The 21,301-nt window shown below is 47.1% G+C and overlaps 1 protein-coding gene across 3 annotated transcripts in view; it reads left to right on the top strand.

Moving 5' to 3' along the window:
• LOC144165722 (uncharacterized) overlaps positions 1–20,696 on the top strand; it is a 74,841-nt gene extending 54,145 nt beyond the window's left edge. The window contains exons 7-9 of one of the 3 annotated variants that reach the window (XM_077695522.1): positions 2,991–3,038; positions 3,875–3,910; positions 20,579–20,696. In XM_077695522.1, the coding sequence (XP_077551648.1) occupies positions 2,991–3,038; positions 3,875–3,910; positions 20,579–20,644 (150 nt within the window). In that variant the 3' untranslated portion in view covers positions 20,645–20,696. Of the gene's footprint in view, positions 1–2,990; positions 3,039–3,874; positions 3,911–10,143; positions 10,392–20,578 lie in introns of those variants that run through there. The other 2 variants (XM_077695517.1, XM_077695526.1) reach the window with 2 other exon arrangements.
• Positions 20,697–21,301: the final 605 nt, after the last annotated feature.

Below are 21,301 nucleotides of genomic sequence, written 5' to 3'. Positions count from 1 at the left end.
GCACCCAGAACGCAGTCAAGAACGAAGACGCGCAAGGGCAAAATACATAATCGAGCAGTACTGTAACGACCCGCGAACACGGTACGTCGATGCGGCAGACTATGGCCAAGGCAGGTATGCGATGGTAACCATAAACGCAAGAACGGGGAGGGTGGCCAAGTCAGCGAGCGCAAAGTACGAGAACGCCACCGAGGCAGAAGAGATCGCCATAGCCCTGGCGATGTCCGAACCCACTTGCGACACGATCCTGAGCGACTCGCAAGAGGCCGTCCGCAACCTGGCGAATGGACGCGTGAGCGGCAAGGCAGCCAAGTTCATCGAGAAAACGGGTGTCCAAGAAAAAAGAAGAGTGGAAAACAGATGGATCCCGGCGCACGCGGGCGAATGCTCACCGTACACAGCGAACCACAACGAGACGGCCCACAGGGAGGCGCGCGCTGTAACACACCGCGCCCTCAGTGTGGGGAGGCGTCCCGAGTGGGCATGGTGGGTGGAGACTAAAGACAGACCCAGGGGTTACGGCGAAGCACTCAAGAACATGCGGCTGATGAGAAGAGCGTATCCGCCGCCCCACCGGGCGCTGGGTCGCGAAGAGGCAACGTATCTCAGAAGGCTACAGCCGGCGTCGGTCACGTCACCGGCAGCGCTACACTACATGTACCCCGACGAATACCCCAATGCCCAATGCAGCATATGTAAGAAAGGGCCGGCCAACCGGTGGCACGTCATGTGGGATTGTGCCTCCGACCCAGACGGCGCAAGTTTTGAAGAATACCCGGCGGACCTCCAAAGAGCCATTGAGTCAAGCAACAAGACGGATCAAGCATGGGCCATCCAGCAGGTCTTCACTGCGCTCGAAAGGCACGGGCTTCGCAAAGGGGCTAGCGCTTAGTAGGGCCGCAAAGAAGATGCGACGTTGGGCCACGTCGGGGCGGGGGTCGTAACAGACCCAAGCCCACTGCAGGTTTTATTGAAATAAAGTCATTTCGAGTCCAGTCCTAAAAAGCATAAAGGGGCAATATACAGTGATTTTTTTAATCTGCACGGGGATGAGATGTCCATATATACCTCTGAGAAAACGAGAACCAAATTTAAGTCGGTGTTAGGTCTGTTCTATATTTTGCCTTTAGGGTTTGCTTTCTTTTTTCGAGCAAGAGCGCGGCCTCGTTTACGCCAGTGAACAAATGGCGGGGTCGACATTGTCACTGTGGAGAGAAGGGAGTTACGAGCCGTTTTAGCGCGTTTCTCTTTATAGCATCTCTGATCTCGTATGACGTCGTTGTTACTACAAGTGGAGCTGATCCGTTGTTTGTTATAGCTATAAAGGTACCGTTAAACTCTTTCTAGAGGTTCCTCTGCCATATTGGGGTAATTTGAGGTCACCTACTGATGGGAATAGGTGAATCCCCGCCCGAGGGTCCGCGGAGACGTGTAGCTTTCGAGCCTTGGCAATTCCACCCTTTTGGATTAATTCTCTATTTTTCCTTTAACCGCACCTGGGTGTTTTTTTTTTTTTTTGTAGAGACGGTTTTGTAGACACAAGATTCAGATGTGGAGTGTCACACCTGTGCGCAGACGTGCTTTAAAATTTAACGTATCGCACCGATGCAAGTGGTGACTGTATCGGTGCGATAAGTAGGTGCCGTCATTCTAACACTGGAAAAAGCGTTACCGCGATGTCTCGTGATTGGATTCTTGCATTACATCGAATTATGGGCACGGCCAGCTTTTACGAAAAGAGTCAGCTCTGGGGGTGCAACACTCTGTTCGATTCCCGTATACTTCGCTGATGTGTGCCTTGGGCTTCACCAAGCATCTTTGTGACAAACGTGGCCATTTTATTCAAATCCGGAGTTATGAACTGGCAATTTATGCTTTGCAAAAAATAGGCCGATTCCACTTTCGACGCTATCATGTCTCCACACGAAACCAGAAATGAACGAAAGATCCGTACTCCGAGATTCCTGGCTGCGTCGGTGCTCGTAAGGCAAGCCGCCACGTCGAAATGTATCTGGTGTTAAGCACTACACTCGAGCAGCTCTATATTACCACCATTGGAAGGAAAAAGACCTTCACTGCAATCCTTTACTCATAAACATTTTCGTAGGCCTTATTTGTAACATCTCACTTAGCAAAACAGTGCTCATATAATGCGGAATTACTGAGTCCCTTGAATAGTATCTACTATTATGAGGCAGAGGGACAATGTATTTACTGTACAGCTCTTCTTACTAGAGTGAAAGTATGAGAGTGTCACAACGAGATCATTTTCGCAACGGGCAGTGAGTACGAGCAGTGACACGGGAAACTTTCAACACAATTTTACCGCCGCTGAACGTGCCAGTATCAAGTTACTCTTGATCACAGTTTAAATCATTCCAGGTTTTACGCGCCTAAGCAAAACCTGTGTTATGGGCGCGACGTAGTATAGGGCTCAGAATTACGTTTTGCCACCGTGAGATCTTTGGCACGCTCCGAAATCCCTAGACACGGACATCCTCGCTTTTGTCCTGCATGTGAAAAGCGCCAGCCGCCGCCGGACATTGAACGTTTTGTCACAGCTGTCAGGACGCATTGATAATTTTTATCGGCGGCATGGACGTGGTGCAGATCATCTTGTACCCTACGGAAAACTAGTGGGGAAGGCATGTATACCTTAGTTGGTCTGGCACGTTTTTTACGTTTTTTCCCGTAGTTTTTGTACATATTTTTTGAAGTTTTCTTCAACAGTTCGAGAAGTAAATGTTTACTAATTGTGAGTACAGCGTGGGTTTGTAAAACATTAATTTATAACTAAACCTAAGCATTTTAATTGCCAGCTCGAGGGTGGCAAATTTCCAATCACCAGTTCTTCAACACAAAAACTGCGGTTGTTATCGAAAGAAAATACTTGAATATTCCAAGGCCTAAGGTCACTGCTTGCCCTACTTCCTCTAGAAGAACATCGCTATTCATTGGTGGGCATTGCTGTTTTCTACACTTTTTTGCAGTGCCTCGGCAATATGGGATTGGCGTGCGTCAAAGGCCAAGTGGTTACGGTATGTTTACTGCATTATGTAGGGTTACAGGCACTGTATATAAAGGCTAGGGTAAAAAGAAGCAGATTTTAAATGATGTTCTCGGAACGCTACCTGGCAAATTGACTAAATTAGAGTACGCAAGATAGAGAACTGTCTACAAATAGGGGAGCTATATGTTTTTCATTTATACGGACAAAAATTGTGTTCAAAGCTGCATATTTTTGTGTCTATATCTCACATGTCAAGAGCTATAAAATAAAGAAACGGTGAAACTTCTGTCCATTTCGTCGAAGAAAATATCCACCATCTAGCATTGTTATTTCGTACCCCAACTCTTCGCGGTGGTTTTTTTCCTTGTATCTGCCTTTATTGATGCATAAAAATAAATTATTTGTATTTCAAGGCACCAGCTACCCATTTTTATTTTGATACGTTCAAACATTACACTTCCCACGGAGCTGTAGCCCCTTCAGCTGTACAACGGCATACTACCTGTTTCATGATAGAGCCGACAAAACAGAAATTACTGAAGTTTAACAAATCCATTCTGCTCCCGTGAAAGCCGAGTTATTGACAGTGGACTAGAATGTCCAGTAATTTTAAAAACTCACTGTTCACAATTTAGGACAAGTAAATGAAACGCGGTATCTTGGTAGCGACCAATGGACTTGGGTTTGTTTTGCCAGATACCTGCATCTGGAAGACGGCTTCACAGTCTGTGCGAGAAGGATAACTTTGCCATTGCGCTTTGGCGTGTGGGCGCCGGATACAGTTCCGGCGTTCATTGGTAGCCTTATTCAGCTTCACCATAAAATGAATACCATGTAGCTTAACAGCGATTGGCTTTTTTGCAGATGTCGGTACTGGAAAGTCTTTTCAAGTACATAAGCGTGAGTAGCATGTTCAGTTCTTCAACCGAATTTGTTTTTAGCCCATTTTTGTCTGATGTTCTTCTTAGGGTAATTTCTGCCACTAAAATCAGTGGCGATTTTTTAGCACTTGTTCTAACCGACGGTCGCTACATACCACTTAAGTCCGTGTATAGATTTGGTATGTTTTGGGAACCTCGTCACTTACTGTGTTAAAGTGAAATCCCTAGATCTCTCGTCACAAAACGAGTCAGGTGAGTTGCCCACAATAAAAAAATGCGAGGTACCGATTGATTTAAAGTGTCTTTATTATAAAAAGGAGGAAGGAAAGAAAGCGGCTATTTTAATCCCACGATTCCGCTGACCTCAAACGCCACGTTGGCTCACTCTGCCAGCCATCACTGGTCGACGGGACATAGCGTCGCAGGCTGGCCTCCCACTGTTTACTTGACATTTGTGTAACTTGAATGAGATTTACTGTGCACTTGCATACCCAAACCGCGAACTGTCCATCCACCTTGTCTTGCCGGTGCGGGCTAAAAGGGGAACATAGCGTATCGCACCAGTGGCGGGGCTTAGCCAGTGTGGGTAGTTAGGGCGTCTGTCTGTAACATCCTGAGAGTGTACTCTTCTTTAGTTTACATTTGTCTGGTGCGGTATATGCTTTTCTGATGAGACCCAATGTGCTCTAATAGTCGGCTAAATTTCCAGCCGCTATGTTCAGAGATGGGGATGGAAATAAGGGGCCGGGATAAGAAGTCCTCAGGCCGTAACATCGGCAGCATCCTTCCCCTTAAAACCGTGTGTCTGGCGTCCAGATGATACGTGTGTTTCCGTTTGGGTGTCTACAAAGGGTTTGGGGGGGGGGGGTGTTCAAGGCCTTGCCTTGTAATATTTCTCTATAATTATCCTGCGAGTAAGTTCAAATTGTTGCCCTGGTGTCGGAAACGATAGCCTGGGCGAAACCTATTCCTTTCTTCTAATCTGGCTTTATTGTAGGCGAGATTACAGCTCTTCCAGTTGGGGTTGTGACTGCCACTACCATTGTTCCTTCTTAAACTCCGGGAGCGTCCGCGTATAAGGTGTTCCAATTGTTGTCGCATTGTGTCCTTAGCAATTCGAATGTCCGTCTCTTCGCGGCATTATGCAGAATGTGCATATTATGTTGCATCCGGATGATTGCATATTTAGCCCCCATTTCTGCGGTATCGTCTTCTAGGGCTCTGCAATCTCACAGAAAATTGGAGCGCGATGTGCGGTCTGGGGATCACGCGCCGGAAAAGAAAACAGCAGTGACGGAGGGAGGTTGGAGGGAAGATCTAGTAAAGGGCGACTTAGTGCGAGCCATGAATGGGAACCTGCCCCGCAGGAGTAGGACAGGCTGCGGCCATTCGTGCAATACAATTTGCATCGAGAGGTCAAGCTTCTTACGTGGGGGACCTGGTCGGTCCTTGATTGATTGATTGTAGGGTTTTAACGCGCCGACGCAACGCAGGCGATGAGGCGCTCCGTAGTGGAGGGCTCCGGATTAATTTTGACCACCTGGGGATATTTAACGTGCGCCGAAATCTCGTACACACGGGCGTTTTTGCTTTTTGCCTCCATCAGAAAAGCGGCCGCCGCGGCCGGGAATTGAACCCGCGACCTCGTGCTCAGTAGTGCAACGCCTTAGCCACTGAGCCACCGCGGCGGGTATAACGCGGCTGCTATAACGAGCCAGGGAAACAAGCTTTTAAGGCTGCTGTGCAGGAGTTGGTGAAGTGGGGACTGGCGCGACCGCAACTTTCGTCATTAATTGACGAACATATCAATAGAACCGCCAAGCAGGCGTTGAAATTCACATTCTTGCGAAGTTCTAACCCAGCAATGTAATTTTGAGTGATGAAATGTCAAAACCTAAACTACAGATTTGTTTGAAAATAAGTCTCATTAGCATATAAAGTCTGACATTTAAGTGCAACTTTCTGTGAAATATTTTTCCGCTAAAATCGGTAGGAGTGTTCGATCATTAGGTGAATTTTACTCGTACTATCTCCTAGCTGATTTCATGAAAAAACTGCGTTTGCGTGAAGCCTGCATGGGTTTCTTAGACAATGGAAGAAAATGTTTTTTTTTGTAGCAGTACAAAAGATGCCAGTTTGGTGCCAAATTCTGGAATTTAGCATTTTGTACGGAGACCCTCCATTGAAAGCAGCTTCCTTCTGAGTGCCTTACATTTAGTTTGACGTAAAAATTTGAACTTCACGTTGTTGTTCCTGTTTACCCTAAGGTTCTTACTTGTTTCGGTGGAAGGTTCTTACTCTAAGGTTCTTACTTGTTTAAGGCGACTTCTGTTTTAAGGCGACTTATCTACGTATACTATACACCGAAACCGAAGCACATACCGCTTCTACATAAGGGAAGAAGCGGTGCTTTTTCCCAGGGTCGGGCTTTAACTTTTCGTGTAGGGACCTCGGGGCTGACGCTTCCCCATTGTCCGCGGGTTCAGGGCATTCCTTACAAACAAGACCTCTACGGTATAGGCCTCCTGCGCTGCCCAGGGGGCGCTGCGCAAGCGGCTTCCGGGCAGTACTTCCGGGTAGTACAAAGCTGCGCGGGTCCCATAGGATCCCGTGTTGACAGAAGCAAAATGAGCTCGACGCTCCCGATTATTTTGAGACGTGGTCACCAGCTCATCCCCGACGCGTCCGATCTATTTCGGCGATCAACTTGGCATTAGGGGAAAAAGCTTTGCAGCGCTAAACACGTTCACAGCGCCGACGAAAGCCCCGGGACCGTGACGGCGTCTGCTACTCGCAGGTTCACGGATCGATGGTCGTACGAAGTGAAATTTTAAGCGAAATTTCTAGTTTAAACTAATACTCTGGGTGACAAAGACTTCTCAAAAACAGCCGATCAAAAAAGAAGAGTGACGCAATCGGCGATCATCACGCTTTAAAAAGCCAGCGAGTCTGGCGGACCGCAGGCTCGCCTGCTGCGGTGCGCCGCTCTTTTGCGTACCTGCACACTATGCGTGCACTTGCATTAAACAGTGCTCGTTTGCGTCGCCGTTACGAATACATGGTGCATCGTTAGCTTGCCGTTTTGTTGCGTGTCTCAGTGACAAAATGCCCCGACCGTCAGAAGCGTGAAATCTGTTTTGGAATTCCGAAATTAGTGGCCGTAAAATAAAGTGGTCGGGAGAACTAAGAGGCCGCTCGCTTTCCTTGTTTGCTCTCACTTTACTTAATTGCGCTCTTGCAGTATACATTCCCAGTTCGCACTTAATAGCCTAGAATGAGGGTCAGCAACGGCCGAGTTCCATGCAGCCGACACGGCGGAGGGCTGGACGGCAAATGGGTGAAGGGGGGGAGGAGGAGGAGGAGGAGGAGGGGGGCTTTGAATGCAAAGAGAAAAAATTTAATATTTGAAAATAATCTGGCGAAGTGTGAAGATGGGGGGGGGGGGACAATTCAACTGGAGGACGCCAATTCTCTGTTCTTGTCTCGCTGTCTAACTCCATTTGAAGTCAAAACTGGCGTGTCGGCGTTCAGATTCGACGACCCCTGCACTAGAAAACCAACAGATGTTATAGAAGTACGCATCTCTGCAGGCAGCGGGCGTGTGATTTGGTGCGTGTTTTGCGTCCTTTAATAGCGCTTAATTTGATTATTTAATTGGCGCTATTGCCCCACCTACTCGCTAGTATACATGTACCCTGCCGTTCGTAAATCGTGCGGCGTAAAACGTTACGCAAGAATCATTTAGTTTGCGAAAATACGAAACAAAATTTCCACTCGTTTCAAAGGCGGTGCCAGGCCAGCTGTCAGCTGTGTCGGCTGCGCAATTCTTGCGTTCGCTTGCATGCTCCCGATGAAGCAACCTTTTGCAGTTACCTCAAGATGTAAGATGAGCAGCGTTCCGTGTTCATGCTACTCGTGAACTTTCCTTTGTCGACCGCACGCAAGAAGAAAAAACTAACTTTCGTCAAACAGTTAAACCACCCGACCTGGCGATACTGTCCCACGCCGCGACCACCGCGACAGCTCGCTCAAAAGAAAGCCGACAAATCGGCTTCTTTTATCGGGTATTATTTTCTTTAGCCTCTGCAGCTACTTTAAGTGCTATTTCAAACAGTATGCAGTCATTTAAACACGCCACAAAGCGCCACAACCAACTTTCACTCTGGCTTGTAATTGAAAACACATGAAGGGCGGCGAGGGTCGTCTGCTTTTGTACTACCCAGAGGCGTCGGCCGCTAGGGGCGCTGCATGTCGCCAAAACTCCAGCGCAGGAGGCCTATATGTGGCGTTCGCAATTTCTAAAGACGTGTTGTTTTGGTGGACGAGCTGCACCTCCAATGTGCGCGGATCCTATAAAGTCGATGATTATAAATTGACGTGCCGCTTTTTCAATCACCGTCATTACCTAGCGTATGCTGCTGGTTCGTTTTATATATTTCTGAATCCAGCGTTACTCCGACGTACTGTACGTCGTGCTTACTATAGTAAGATAAGCGGCTAGTTGGAAGTTGCTCAAACTAAAGGGACCTGGGGCCTGTGTAGGCAGCTTCGCTCCCAATGCTTGCTGCTGTTGGTTAGATTAGCGGACAGTTGTAATCGCATTTTACGAAATCGCAGAGCTATTCCTCTGCTATTCCTCTCCGAGCTAAGTCCTCTGCTGCCACAAAGGCTGAAATAATGTAGCTGCGTGAATTTTAAACAACATGCACCTTTTTTCACAGCAAACCGTTTAATGACACACGGTTGAAAAGTAACAGTGCAAAATTACGCTGGCAAATAAATAAAAACTTAAATCTTTGTTCGGTGAAGAAGCCGGTTTTTTTGTGATTCACTCAAAGTGAAGAAAAGGTATGCAGCCTGTATAGTTGACACTAAGATCCGTGAACGGTTTTCTTTTACTCGGACTCAAATGAAACAGGAACGCCAACACGGCGGCAGTAAGATCAACGTGCCCAGTGCTGTATTACCGCGGTGACATTTTCAAGAGCGATACGTTCACTTTAGGTATATGAACTTTAGGTATGTGAACGGAAACGACGTTGACTCGCTCATCGGGTGGATAAAACATATCACCTTTAGGATTTTACTGAAGTCAATAAAGAAAGTCCCGCGTCTATAGCGGATGAGTATTTTTCAGTTTTTATGTACCCAATGCCTGATTATGCCGGGGAACTCTGAGCAAATTTCGCGTCAACCTTCATGAGAAGTGCGTTTTCTTAAATATTGGAATGCCGTGCCGCTTGAATTTTCGTTACCCTTTGCCAATCTGTACCTGTATGTGTACCAATAAGTACCTGTAGTGTCTGACCAAGCGGCCGACTCACCAACGCCAGTTCCATAAACAGCTAGATCTCACTGCCTTATATTTCCGGTGTACAGTTTTCTCAGCGCCTAGTTGATCCCTGAAACTGTATTTTGGGAATGCCTGCGCCTTAGCAGGAAAAGTTGGAAGATGTGATTTTGAAAGTCGTAATTATGTTAGTTGCCTGTATGGATATATAAGTTGCCTTTTCTGATTGATTTTGCCCGTCAATACTCAAAGTTAGGTTTGCCGTAACGAAACCGTATTATGATAATTTGCATACGGGAGCATATTTAATTTTTTAGGACTCCTCTAAAATATGCTCCAGCGGAGGACATAGTGAAATGATTTTGATAATAAACGCTCTTTAATCGCATAATTTCCCTCGCTCCCGAAGAATTGCTTCAGTATTTTTCTTACCGCAGTGCTGCGATGTTATAAACGATAGTAACTAGGATGCTGCCTTTTCGTCAGAAGTAACTGACTGGATAGTTTGACTAGAACTGTATCCGAATTGCTTTTACAAGTCAGATCATGCAGCTAGGCTGGAACGTACGCTCTTGTATCGTACATTCTTGTATCGTACTTGTATCGTAGAAATAATTTTGTATCGTTACATAGCCACAACACGAATAAAAAAATTATTCGACCACTCCTGCGCCCATAATTAAGGCGTAATATAGCAGCCCTTCAGAGCTACTTTAGATTTCCGCCTCGCGCTCCAGCATGCAGCACAGGAAGTTACATGCGGAGCAAACCTGCATTTCAAATTTCTTTCATAGTGTTAAGCGCCATTCATTCATCGTAGTCTGGTTCCTCAGTGCGGAGTTGTAAAGTTCTGGAAGTGATGAACAATAGTTTGCACGACACTTCTTGCATTGTTTTTAACACTGGGAATTTTCCAATTATGTATTGCTGCGAGTGCGGTAACAAATGAGTATCTGTTTCAGTGCGTGATCGACAACCTGCTTAAAACGGATCCCGATGAATACTTGGTGGAAATCCTCTGCTATTACACCGATTTACCAATGTATGCGATTGGAGGTGTACTGGGGACAGCCATATCGCAGACTCTTGAGAAGGCATTAAACGTGAACTGTGCTTGAATTCTCCCAGAAGACACAGACGGGGGTGCGAAGTTTTGCCTTCTTCGGGCTTCATAATGGGAAATAAATGAGAATGCAAATAAAGTGAAACAAACGAGAATACAACTTTTAAACGTGTCTAGTGTAAAATAATAAGAAAATTTTATTTCTAGCGTCAGTGATACAAGATTAATGTGGACGTCTCATTATATATCCTGAATAATCAATTTTACACTTGGTAAGAAGCATTTTACGGTGTTTTGGGGGTTTTTCGCATTATCAATATGGACACTTCTCGCCGTAATAGTTCAAAGAGGTCATAAAATGTTATAATATGTTAAGGTAGTGTTGTCCCGCAGTCCAATTAGGAGACTGTGTTATTGACCATGACTAGCATCTCAGCGGCTGTGACGCGTCACGTATCCTCTCCGAAATTTTACAACCGCCTACAATGCACATTCATTTATAAAAAAAAGACCACGAAGGTTTGAGTTCAAATCAACTAATCATAGTGCACCCCTTGCACCGCTCAACCAATCCGCATAAGTTTTCATAAACATGTTATTAGCTAATGCCCCTCACGCACCCGAAGAATCCGCAAGTGGTGCATGTCCACAACGATACCCAAACGGCCTTATTTTTAAGACAGATCAAAGCAACTTTCAAGAAACTGGCTTGGTACTACCTTAAATTCATGCGATGCGAAATCTCTCTGTCGCCCACCTCTGATTCCAATACCCCTGTAAGCCGTACTTGGAAATCATTAGCATTCCACCCTCTCTCTTTAAACACTGTCCCTGAGGCTGTAGCAATCCGTACGATAATGTATAATAGGTTGATAACGGTATGCTCCATTTACATCTCTCCTGATTTTGCACTTCTGAGCTCTGATATCGAGCCACTGGTTGATCAGCTCCCCGAGCCATACATCCTCATAGGCAACCTTAGTGCGCACAACTCTCTTTCGGCCTCCTCCCGAACGCATGCCCGAGGTCGCCTGATAGAGAAGTTTCTCACATCCTCTGGAGCATGCCCATTCAACAAAAAACAGCCTACATACTACATACATATACATATTCACATGCAATACATATTCGAATCTTGACTTGGCTGCTGGTTCTGCTGTTCTCTTTCCATGTCTTGAGTGGGGTGTGGGCACGGACCCATATGGTAGTGACCATTTCATCACTTCAGTTACTTGTATAGGTACAGGCCCGAGCAGTCCATCTTCCCATAAGAGGTTTAATGAATCAAAACCAAACTGGAGCACATTCACAGAAACATCTAAACTACACCACGCATCCATAAAACACTTACACGTGGAGGAAGCCGCCCAACTCCTCATGGCGCACATCCTCGACGCCGCCGAAAAGTCCATTCCCCAGGCCTCCAGTGCGTCCCGCAACCCAAGGAGGCGCTGGTGGAATGAGGACTGCAGGCGGGCGCGAGAGGCCCAGAACAAAGCGTGGGGTGTCCTTCGCCGGTACCCCACGTCGGATAATCTCATTTCGTTTAAACGGGCAAAGGCCTTTGGAAAAAGTGTACGTCGTCAGGCGAAAAGGGAGAGTTGGCGCGCTTTCCTCACTTCCATCAACTCATACACAGGCACTCACAAGTTATGGACAAGAATACGTAAACTCAAGGGACAACAAACACACAGCCTGCCCTTGGTCAGCACCACTGGGGACACACTAAAAGATCAGGCTAACACACTCGCACAACACTTTCAACACGTGTCCAGCTCTGCACACTACACAAACACTTTCTTGATACATAAAGCCTCTTGTGAAAAGAAGTCCCTACGCGACAAAAACAAATCACAGACTTCTTACAACTCCCTGTTTTCACTACATGAGCTGAGGGCTGCTCTAAGCACGTGTAAACCCTCAGCTGCAGGCCCAGACAACATTACATACACTATGATGCAACATTTACACGCAGACACACTTGAAACACTCCTTCACCTCTACAACAAAACGTTTCTTTCGGGGCGCCTTCCAGGGTCTTGGAGGGAGGCCGTCGTAGCTGTTTTTCTGAAGTAGGGAAAAGATCCGTCTTCCCCTGTTAGTTATCGTCCCATCACAAGCTGCCTGTGCAAGCTGCTCGAGAAGATGATCAATAGGAGACTTGTGTACTTTCTAGAGTACAGTGCTCTTCTCGAGAGCTGCCAGGCAGGCTTCAGGGCGGGGTGATCTACAAATAATCAACTTGTTTCTTTAGAGGCTTACATTAAGGATGCATACATACACAAGCAATACTGCATGATGGTATTTTTCGATATTGAAAAGGCATATGATACGGCATGGCGCTACGGCATTCTTAGAGACTTAAAATCTTTTGGTATTTCAGGTAACTTGCTGAACCCTCTTTCTAGTTACATGTCTACACGAACGTTCCGTGTCAGAGTTGGGTCGGCACTATAAAATGTTCACGTGTAGGAGAATGGCGTGCCTCAAGGTGGTGTTTTGAGCTGCACATTCTTCATCGTTAAGATGAACTCTCTCCAAAAGGCACTGCCGCCCTCTACCTCTTGCCTCGTTTATGTTGATGACGCTCAAATATCTTCCAAATCATGTAACATGTCCATATGTGAACGTCAGGTTCAGCTTGGGGTAAACAAACTTTCTCGCTGGGCAGACGAAAATGGTTTCAGACCTAATCCTGCGAAAAGAACCTGTGTTGTATTCTCAAAAAGGCGCGGCATCCTGCCCGATCCTAACATTAAACTCATCCCAGTAAAAAAGGAACACAAGTTTTCGGGTGTGGTGTTTGACGAAAAACTCACTTTCATCCCTCACATAAAACGACTCAAACAAAAATGCCTAAAAAAATCAATATCCTGAAAGTCCTATCTCACCAATCATACGGTGCAGACAAACAACTTCTGCTTCGCCTTTATGCCGCATTGGTAGGGTCACGGTTGGAGTACGGAAGTGTTGTGTATGGGTCAGCCACGAAAACAGCACTTAAAATGCTCGACCCAGTGCTTCACTTGAGGCTTCGCCTGTCTTGTGACGCATTTCGTACTAGTCACAGTCTTTATGCAGAGTGCGACAAATGGTGCTTAGCGTACCAGCGAACTTATGTTGACCTTCTATATGCCTCCAAAATTTCATCAATGGATAACCACCCCTTTATACCAGTTTTTCATGGTGTATCCAGGACTCAACTCTTTGTAAACCGTCCATCAATTTCTGTTCCCTTCTCGCAGAGAGTGAGGGACGACATGGCTATTCATGATGTCTCCTTCTTCGGCACAGTCAAATCATCTCACCCTGATATTGTATCACCATGGCACCTTCGTCCTGTGTCGTGTTACTTGTCGTTCGTACAATACAATAGGAACAGGACACCAAGGAACAGGACACCAAAAACTGTGATTTTGCAGCATTTCATGTATCTGCAAGACAAATACAGGGCTGCAGAGTTTTTCAGGGATGCATCTAAAACGTTCACTGCAGTTTCTTGTGGTGCACATGGACCTAACTTTGAAGCAAGTAGAACCATGAATGTAAAGACCAGTATTTTTACGGCGAAAGCATATGGCATTTTTCTGGTTTTAAGTCACATAGTTGAACCTTATATTCCTAAATCCATCATCTGCACAGATTTGCTGAGTGTCGTCCGTGTATTGTCATCCGGAAAGTCATCGATAAACCATAAAATTAACCTTGTCTTCAAATCATTTATGATAGCTGATTCGCCAAAACTTGGGGTGACTGTGTGTTGGGTGCCAGGCCACTCTGGCATCGGCGGAAATGAACTGGCGGATGAAATGGCCGCCAATGCTGCACTCCGAAACACAGTAAACTTAACAACACTACCTTACACAGACCTCAAGCCTCACATAAGACAGCAACTCCGTAAAACTTGGCAAGCAGACTGGAGCGAACAGACAGACAACAAACTACACGTAATAAAACCACACTTGGGACAATACACTACTGACTCACACAACAGGCACATTGAAGTTACCTTAGCTAGATTAAGGATAGGCCATACACATCCAACGCACTCGCACCAGCTCACGGAATCTACAAGACCTTTGTGTAGCAGTTCACATACTCCGTAGTTCAGATACTCATTCAATGGAAGGCACTGGACACAACACGACGCAAACACTTCAGAGAACTGCACAGACAACATATTCCCCTACACCCATCGTTGTTTCTTGGTGACGATGCCATGGTTTCTGTGAAACGCGTGTTTAAGTATTTGTCAGCCGTTAAGTTTTTAAACCTCCTTTCTTATCATGCATAATCAAATCTGGCCCTACACATCAGCCATCACCATTATCTTTATTTAATTTTACTATGTCCGGTTTACACGTTTTTATACCTAACTTTTTGTGGTAATCACTTCTCTTGATTAAATAACTTCTTCTCTGGCGCTCTTTGCCCTCGTTGGCCTTGCGCCATTAAACACCAACCATCATCATCATCGATTTGCAGAAGTGATTTTATGTTGATTCCACCCGCGCTTACGGCGGGAAAAAATTACGGCCAGAAACGTAGCTCTATCATATGGAAAGCGAAGATGGTTTAGGTCAACAGAAGAGTGAATCCGCGCAAACCCGCTGAGAGCGCCGGAAGTCTCCTCAATATGCCATTCCACTAATTGTTCGTGTGGGTACTGAAGTTCAAACTATAATCGGACACGGCACCTAAGAGCGTCAGCTCTGTGCGTTATGGCAAATTTGTGCCACAGAGATTAATAGGTGGTTTTCCTTGCACACCTGTCTGCACTCTCGAGACCAGGCCGCATGCATACGTGCGCGCATAAGCAAACGGAGGACGGGAGTGGTGGCCGCACTGCAGCGCTCCGCCGCGTATGGGCACCCACAGGAACCAAAGAGCGCCGGTCCATAGCCTCCGTCTGTGGTCGGTCTAAGCGTGTGCTCGCACTGCCCCCGCCGCCCTATCTGGTAAGTTTAATCGGCGCTCTGATGGCGGGTCATACTGGGCGTAGCAGTTTTCTAAAGGCAGCGTTGGGCTATAGAGGGCGCTTGTTGCATTGCCGCTCGCAGGCATCAGCGGCGACCGAGTGTACCGCTGTTGAGCTAGACGAAGCTACGCACGCTTGGTAACGTGCTTTGTTCGGCGCTGTACGGTTTGCTATAGCCGCACGGTTTGCCATAGCTTGTCTTTGCGATATAATTCATTGTAAGCCGAACACAAAAATGCCTGGACGAAATAGAAAAACACACTCACAGAAAGGTTTGTTATTCGGGGAAAAAAACCCAACATTGTGGTTCTTATTTTCGGTTTCTCCCACGTTACTGCTGCCGCTCAGTTCAGGTCTGAGGTCTGCTCTGGAAAAAGAAAAAATGCCCATGTGGTGGAAAGTTTCTGTGTTATAGAACGCTGTAAAAAATAGATACAATCGGGGTCTTTTATTGCAGCGGCCTCACAGGGAGCATATTTTACTGTCGCATTAAAACGGACGTTGTTATTTTTAACGAGCACGTTCTATTAGTTAAGGAGAGGTTGCAACTTTGAATTAAACTTATTGGCTCTGTTATGCCGATGATAAGGCAAAGAGAATACTGACCAGCTGATGCTCCGACACGCCCCATTAAAAAAATTCAGCGCCCTGCTATTCTGTGAGGAACGATAACCACCGGAGATGTGGTGCCTAACGTAACAGTCGTATTTGCGGCTAATTGTCATATATATTGTTTCCCCACAGTCCGGTGAAAAAACAGTTACTGCCGTTTTCTGAAACTGTACTCCCTGCATACATGACCATGTATTGACGGCACACAGTAATTCTTTATCGTTGACCCGCCGCGGTGGCTCAGTGGCTATAGCGTTGTGCTGCTGGGAACGAGGACGCGGTTTCGAAAAGCAAAAACGCCCGTGTGTTCGAGGTTTCGCCACACATCCCCCCCCCCGCCTCCTCCCCCCCTGTGGTCAAAATTATTCCGAAGGCCTCCACTACGGCACGCCTCATCGCCTGCGTTGAGTAGGCGCGATAAACACTACAGTCAATCAATTCAGTACCGTTCACAACGTCACGGTTACCTCAATAACAAGAAATTTGGAGCCACCATCTTAAATCATACCCCTCTCCCCCCACCCGACCCCCCCCCCGCCTCCCCGTAGATGGCCATGCTTTTTGGCGCAACAGGCAATGTGGGAAATCCAGCCTACAAAGACCAAACTTGCACCGAATTTTCGTTACATCGCTTCCCGTGTTAGGAGAAATGCCCAGCTGTAAGACATTTCTGCAGGGGCAATGAAATCCGTACGGAAATCCTAGTACCTTGCTGGATGTTTTCATGAGTTTTATTCCATGTATCCATATTCCCAGCATAGATACATGGAATAAAACTCAAACCGGAAGCAGCGTCACGCGATACCACACCGAAGTGTCGTAAAACACAGACGTACAACAGCTCTGCTGTCAAAAACACCTTGTCAAGCCCCCTAGCAGCGCGGAAGAAGTTGCAATTAGTTCCGTATCTGGAGGGTGCGTGAAGAGAAATGGGCAACGTCAGGATCTTGACTGTCCGATTCATTTACATTTTCAATACATGAAAATATTTTACATGTTTCGGAAAAAAATACATGAAAATTTCTTAGATGAATATTTTACGTGAACATAATCGATAAGTTGCAAGGAAATTTATTTTGTTTAAGCATTCAATGGCGGGTGTAGGTGCCTTTCACCCTAATGGCGTCGTGAATCCTGAGAGAAGGTAGGCGTACCCTGGCTTTTGGCGGAAGGCTTCCCATTCCGCCTTTAGAGCCAGGCACCAATCGCTGGCTGTCGCTGTGGTGAAGTATAGAGATGAGCAAAGATCGAATTCATGGCCTCTCGAATGTCCTCTGTGCAGTTGAGTTCGGCCCCATTCTGGGGTCACTGTAGCAGCCGCACACCCCTATTTTCCCGCAGCCGCCGAAGGGCTTCGAAAATGTGGACGGGACGTCGATGTTTTAAGATGTAGCACACGTCTTTGGAGGGCCGTTCAGGGCGTCAGGAATGAGCGCGCTGTCGAAGACTTGGCAGTATTCGGCCGAGTTGAAAAGGCGTGGGAAAGGGGGCCAAGGTCGTCCCTCGTTATGGTCCCCCACACATTCACGGAACAGCAACCGCTACTGAAGACCTGGCACGCACACTCGACAGGAGGTAGAATCGTCTTAGCAGCCGATTGGCATATATTTTGTTTTTTATAGTTTTGATAAAAAAAGAGTGACAGCCGTTTTCAGTAATAAATGGGGACACCGAGAAATGTCCAGCTTCGCCGTAAAACAGATGCAATCCCGCTGCCATTTGGATGGAAATAAAACTTCCAGGGGTTTATAATTTTGTCAGTGTAAATTTAGTGGGCGGAATTTTTATCGTCAATGCAGATCTATCGGCTTCATGACGATACTCGTATTGCGCAAGCTCTAAAGAAAAGCACTTGGAGTGTCGACTACACAAGAAGCTACCACTGTCGGGGTACATGGAGCCGCAGTACAGAGTCAGTCACGCCCGCACACATTGGAAGGGGGTAAACATCTCAAAGGGGGCTCCATGTGCAAAGAATGCTTGCGGATTGTGTGCTCCCGAAAGGTTGTATTAGGTTGTCAGATTTGCTGCAGCAAATATTATTTATTCCTGGCGTAATGACTGGTTTAAAACCGATACGTAGGATTCAATGACTGACATCTGAAGTGACGAACTTCACTTTTGTGGCAGCCTTTCAGTTTTCGCGCTGCATCTGTTTGCGCTCAAAATGCAACGTTAGGATAATCTGCTTCAACGTTAACAGCACTTGCCCAAAGAAATGCATTGCTCAAGACTTCACAGCTACTGCTTTCTTAGAGAGTAGCATTTGCAAGGTATACGTGATGCTCTTTTAGAGTGCAAACTCAGCTTGCTTTCAGAGCCACAGTTGTACAAGACCTGTGTTTTATCATACCTCATCTGTTTCGCATGTCGTGATAAGCGCGACACTCCGGGCCTGAAGAGGAAATGTTAACAGCTGGGAGCAAATGAGTGAATTAAGCTTGGTTAAGCGGAATTCACACGAGAGACTAGGAAGCCCGCGAGGGCCCGCAGAGACGAACATATATGTGACGTCAACACAACGTCACCGGATGGTACGGTTTGGCGGCGCATCCACACCTGCGGAGCGACTAGCAGACGACAGCGCGGAGGAAGCGCGGCGTCTCTCGGGAGGCACATGTAGACACACCCTAGCTGCCCTGGCTCTCGATCGCCCAAAGCGGCCCCAAACGCCAAGCACTTATTACCTCCACACGTGTCGACCACGCCGCGTCGGAAAAGCCGCCCTGTACCCTGGTTTAAAAAAAAAACGCGTGACCGCACTGCCAGAAACAGGCTGCATTACCCGCGAATGTCCGCTGTGATCGACCGAAAACATGCGGCGGCATATTCATTCCCGTGGCATCCGCGAGATATCCCAGCCGATATGCTTTGCCTGAAACTGGTCACGTGAGCGGGGTTCGCGGGCCAGAAAGACAGAATTTCCCCGCCGTGAGGAGCCCGCTTTACAGGGTGGTGGGAGCTTCACGGTTTCGTACATGGGAGCACTTCTTCGAACGCTCTGCTCAAGAGTTCCGACTGCGTCCACGATATTAAGTAATGACTTTTCTTGGTGCACATTTTGCCACCTACGCACTTTCAGCGGGCAACAGCAGTCTTCGGTGGAAACCGAAACTCTGAAAGGCCAACAGTGGCTGTTGCGACGCTAGTGCCATCTGGGTAAGGGGGGCCCAATGGCTCGTGTTAAACGGTCAATACGGAATTTTGTGTCCCTGAAATATCGAGCTGCTACCGAGAACCTATCTTCAACGGATCCGTTCCGCATCACTCCCTATGTAGTGTTCAGACAGCTAATACACTAATGTGAGTTTTGCCGCAACACCCCTGCTGGGTGGACAAAGACACCCCCCGTTCACCTCCTTGTCATTGCGTGCTGCCTTGAGGACCCCGCATAGCTGGACATTCTCCTGGAAAGTGCCCCCGCCGGCGGTCACCAGGCGTCCACCTTCTCTTGGAGTCCCCGCAGCTCCTGCCACGAGAGGGCGCTGGGCGACGAAAGGGGCCGCCTCACGGGCGCCACTGACAGCGACTGGCTGGAGTACGGGGAGCAGGAGCCCTCGCTGGCCGACCCCGGGGAGAGGGCCCGCTCGTAGGAGCAGGAAGAGGACGTTCGACCAGCCTCGGGTTGCTCACCGACTGCGCGATCTGACGCAGGGCCTGAACATGAAAATGAAATGCACCAAAAATGAAATTCCTGCGTGAGGAAACGACTTACTCCGAGAGCTGCTCAACAAAGAGGGTTTCAGGGACAAAAACCTTTTTTCCCACCATTAAGTCCGAGACCCCTGCCTAAATCCGTTACCCACACGGATATTTGATATTCGGAAGGCTCTAGCGTACCGAATGCATTACCTGTTGCGTCGCGTGTTCGGGTACATTGCCGCCACTGATCAAAAGATCCCGTTACTTGACCCAGATTCGTCACGGGACCTTCGGTATCTTTTATATCGGTATATCGGGGTCAGTCTCTTCGGCCGCCACTTTCTACACGACTCATACTAGCCGCAAGATATGTTCTTCGCGTAATGTAGACTGGACAGCCCTATTCCATTCCAATTCCCCTTGAGCAATTTAAACTCCCGTAATTCTAACCCTCTGAATTTATTACTGTAAATAAAAACTGTGCGAATTCTTACAACCTCAAAAAGGAAGATCCGCAAGGACTGGCGCAGGCTCGATGATGGGCGCCGACAAAACGGGAGGCACACAGACTGCGGCCGTCCTTGTGTACTTTCGTTATTGTGGTCGCCTCAATTAACGCAGTTTTTAATCTACGTTAAAGATGCACCAACAAGTTCTTTAGCCTCGGAATTCCGCGGAATTCCTAAATTTTGCGCATTCACACACCCATAAATGGCCCAAAAATTCAATTAGATTTATGTAATTCTTCAGTGTAGGTGCTATTTAATGGCGCTTATGTCGAGTTACCTACATGTTCCAGAACAAGCGGACGTTATCACACGATTAGGGAACTGCAAAAACGTGCATACACGCGGTCATGGTCGAAGGGTCTTGCAGCTTGGTGACATCGCAGACAAAACAACCGCCCTTTTAATTCACAAATGAAGAGTACTCCAGATCTCTACTAAGGCGTACTAAATCCACGTGTACTCAAACTCGGATATCTCGAAATATCGGATAAATGGAAAGTTCTTCTCGCTGTGCATTTTTCTCCCATAGGGGCTACATATATGCCACCCCGGCTTTATGTCTCCAACCATGGAGATTCCCAGGAGATTCCCAGGCAACCAAGGGAATCTCCAAATGTTGGCAGAGAGGGCACCAGGGAAGATACGCTACGGGCAGTTGATAATTTCGATCCCTGCGAACGTTCCACTCCAACTACCTGCCGAACGCGACTGTGAACGGTAAGTTTGAAATTCGCGCCGCCGCGGCGATTTCCTATCCCCCTTGTCTAGCTACAATGGCAGTGATAACGTGTGCGTCACCGATGCCTCCATCGGTGACGCTACTTTTGCGGGAGTGAGAGTGATCACGGATGATCAGGAGTTGTTGCGCTTGCTTCGCAACAAGTTAGAATGTAGCAGCGGCGACCAACGACTGATGCGATGCATTGAGCAGCTCGAGAACTCTTTGTGGACCAATACAAGCGAGCATCTTAGTTTGTTTTTCTCAAATATTAAAAATTTCTTTTTCCTGAGAACTTTTTCGGCCTTTAGGTTAACTGGAAACTCCGCTGCTCTGAAAATATTTCGTCGATTTTTTGAGGTAACCAGTTATGTCGAGGTAACGATGTATTTTTGCATTTGCATGATCAGCGTGCTGTAATTGCTTGCTCTTGCAAGGTGCTAGAGGAAAAATACGGTGCTGCATTCTTGTTTTCTTTTGCACAGTGTGTTGCATGTTTACCTTTATTCACACTTCGCGTATCGTCACACTAGCTCCGTTACACAGCTCAAGTGGACAGTGCGTCGCCTGCATCGTGTTGACATCAATGCATGCACTC

Source organism: Haemaphysalis longicornis, unplaced genomic scaffold (genome assembly GCF_048455015.1).
Source record: "Haemaphysalis longicornis isolate Haplotype H1 unplaced genomic scaffold, Haemaphysalis longicornis Haplotype H1 scaffold_1, whole genome shotgun sequence".
Lineage (NCBI taxonomy): Eukaryota > Metazoa > Arthropoda > Arachnida > Ixodida > Ixodidae > Haemaphysalis > Haemaphysalis longicornis.
This window is presented reverse-complemented; position numbering and strand designations above follow the sequence as displayed.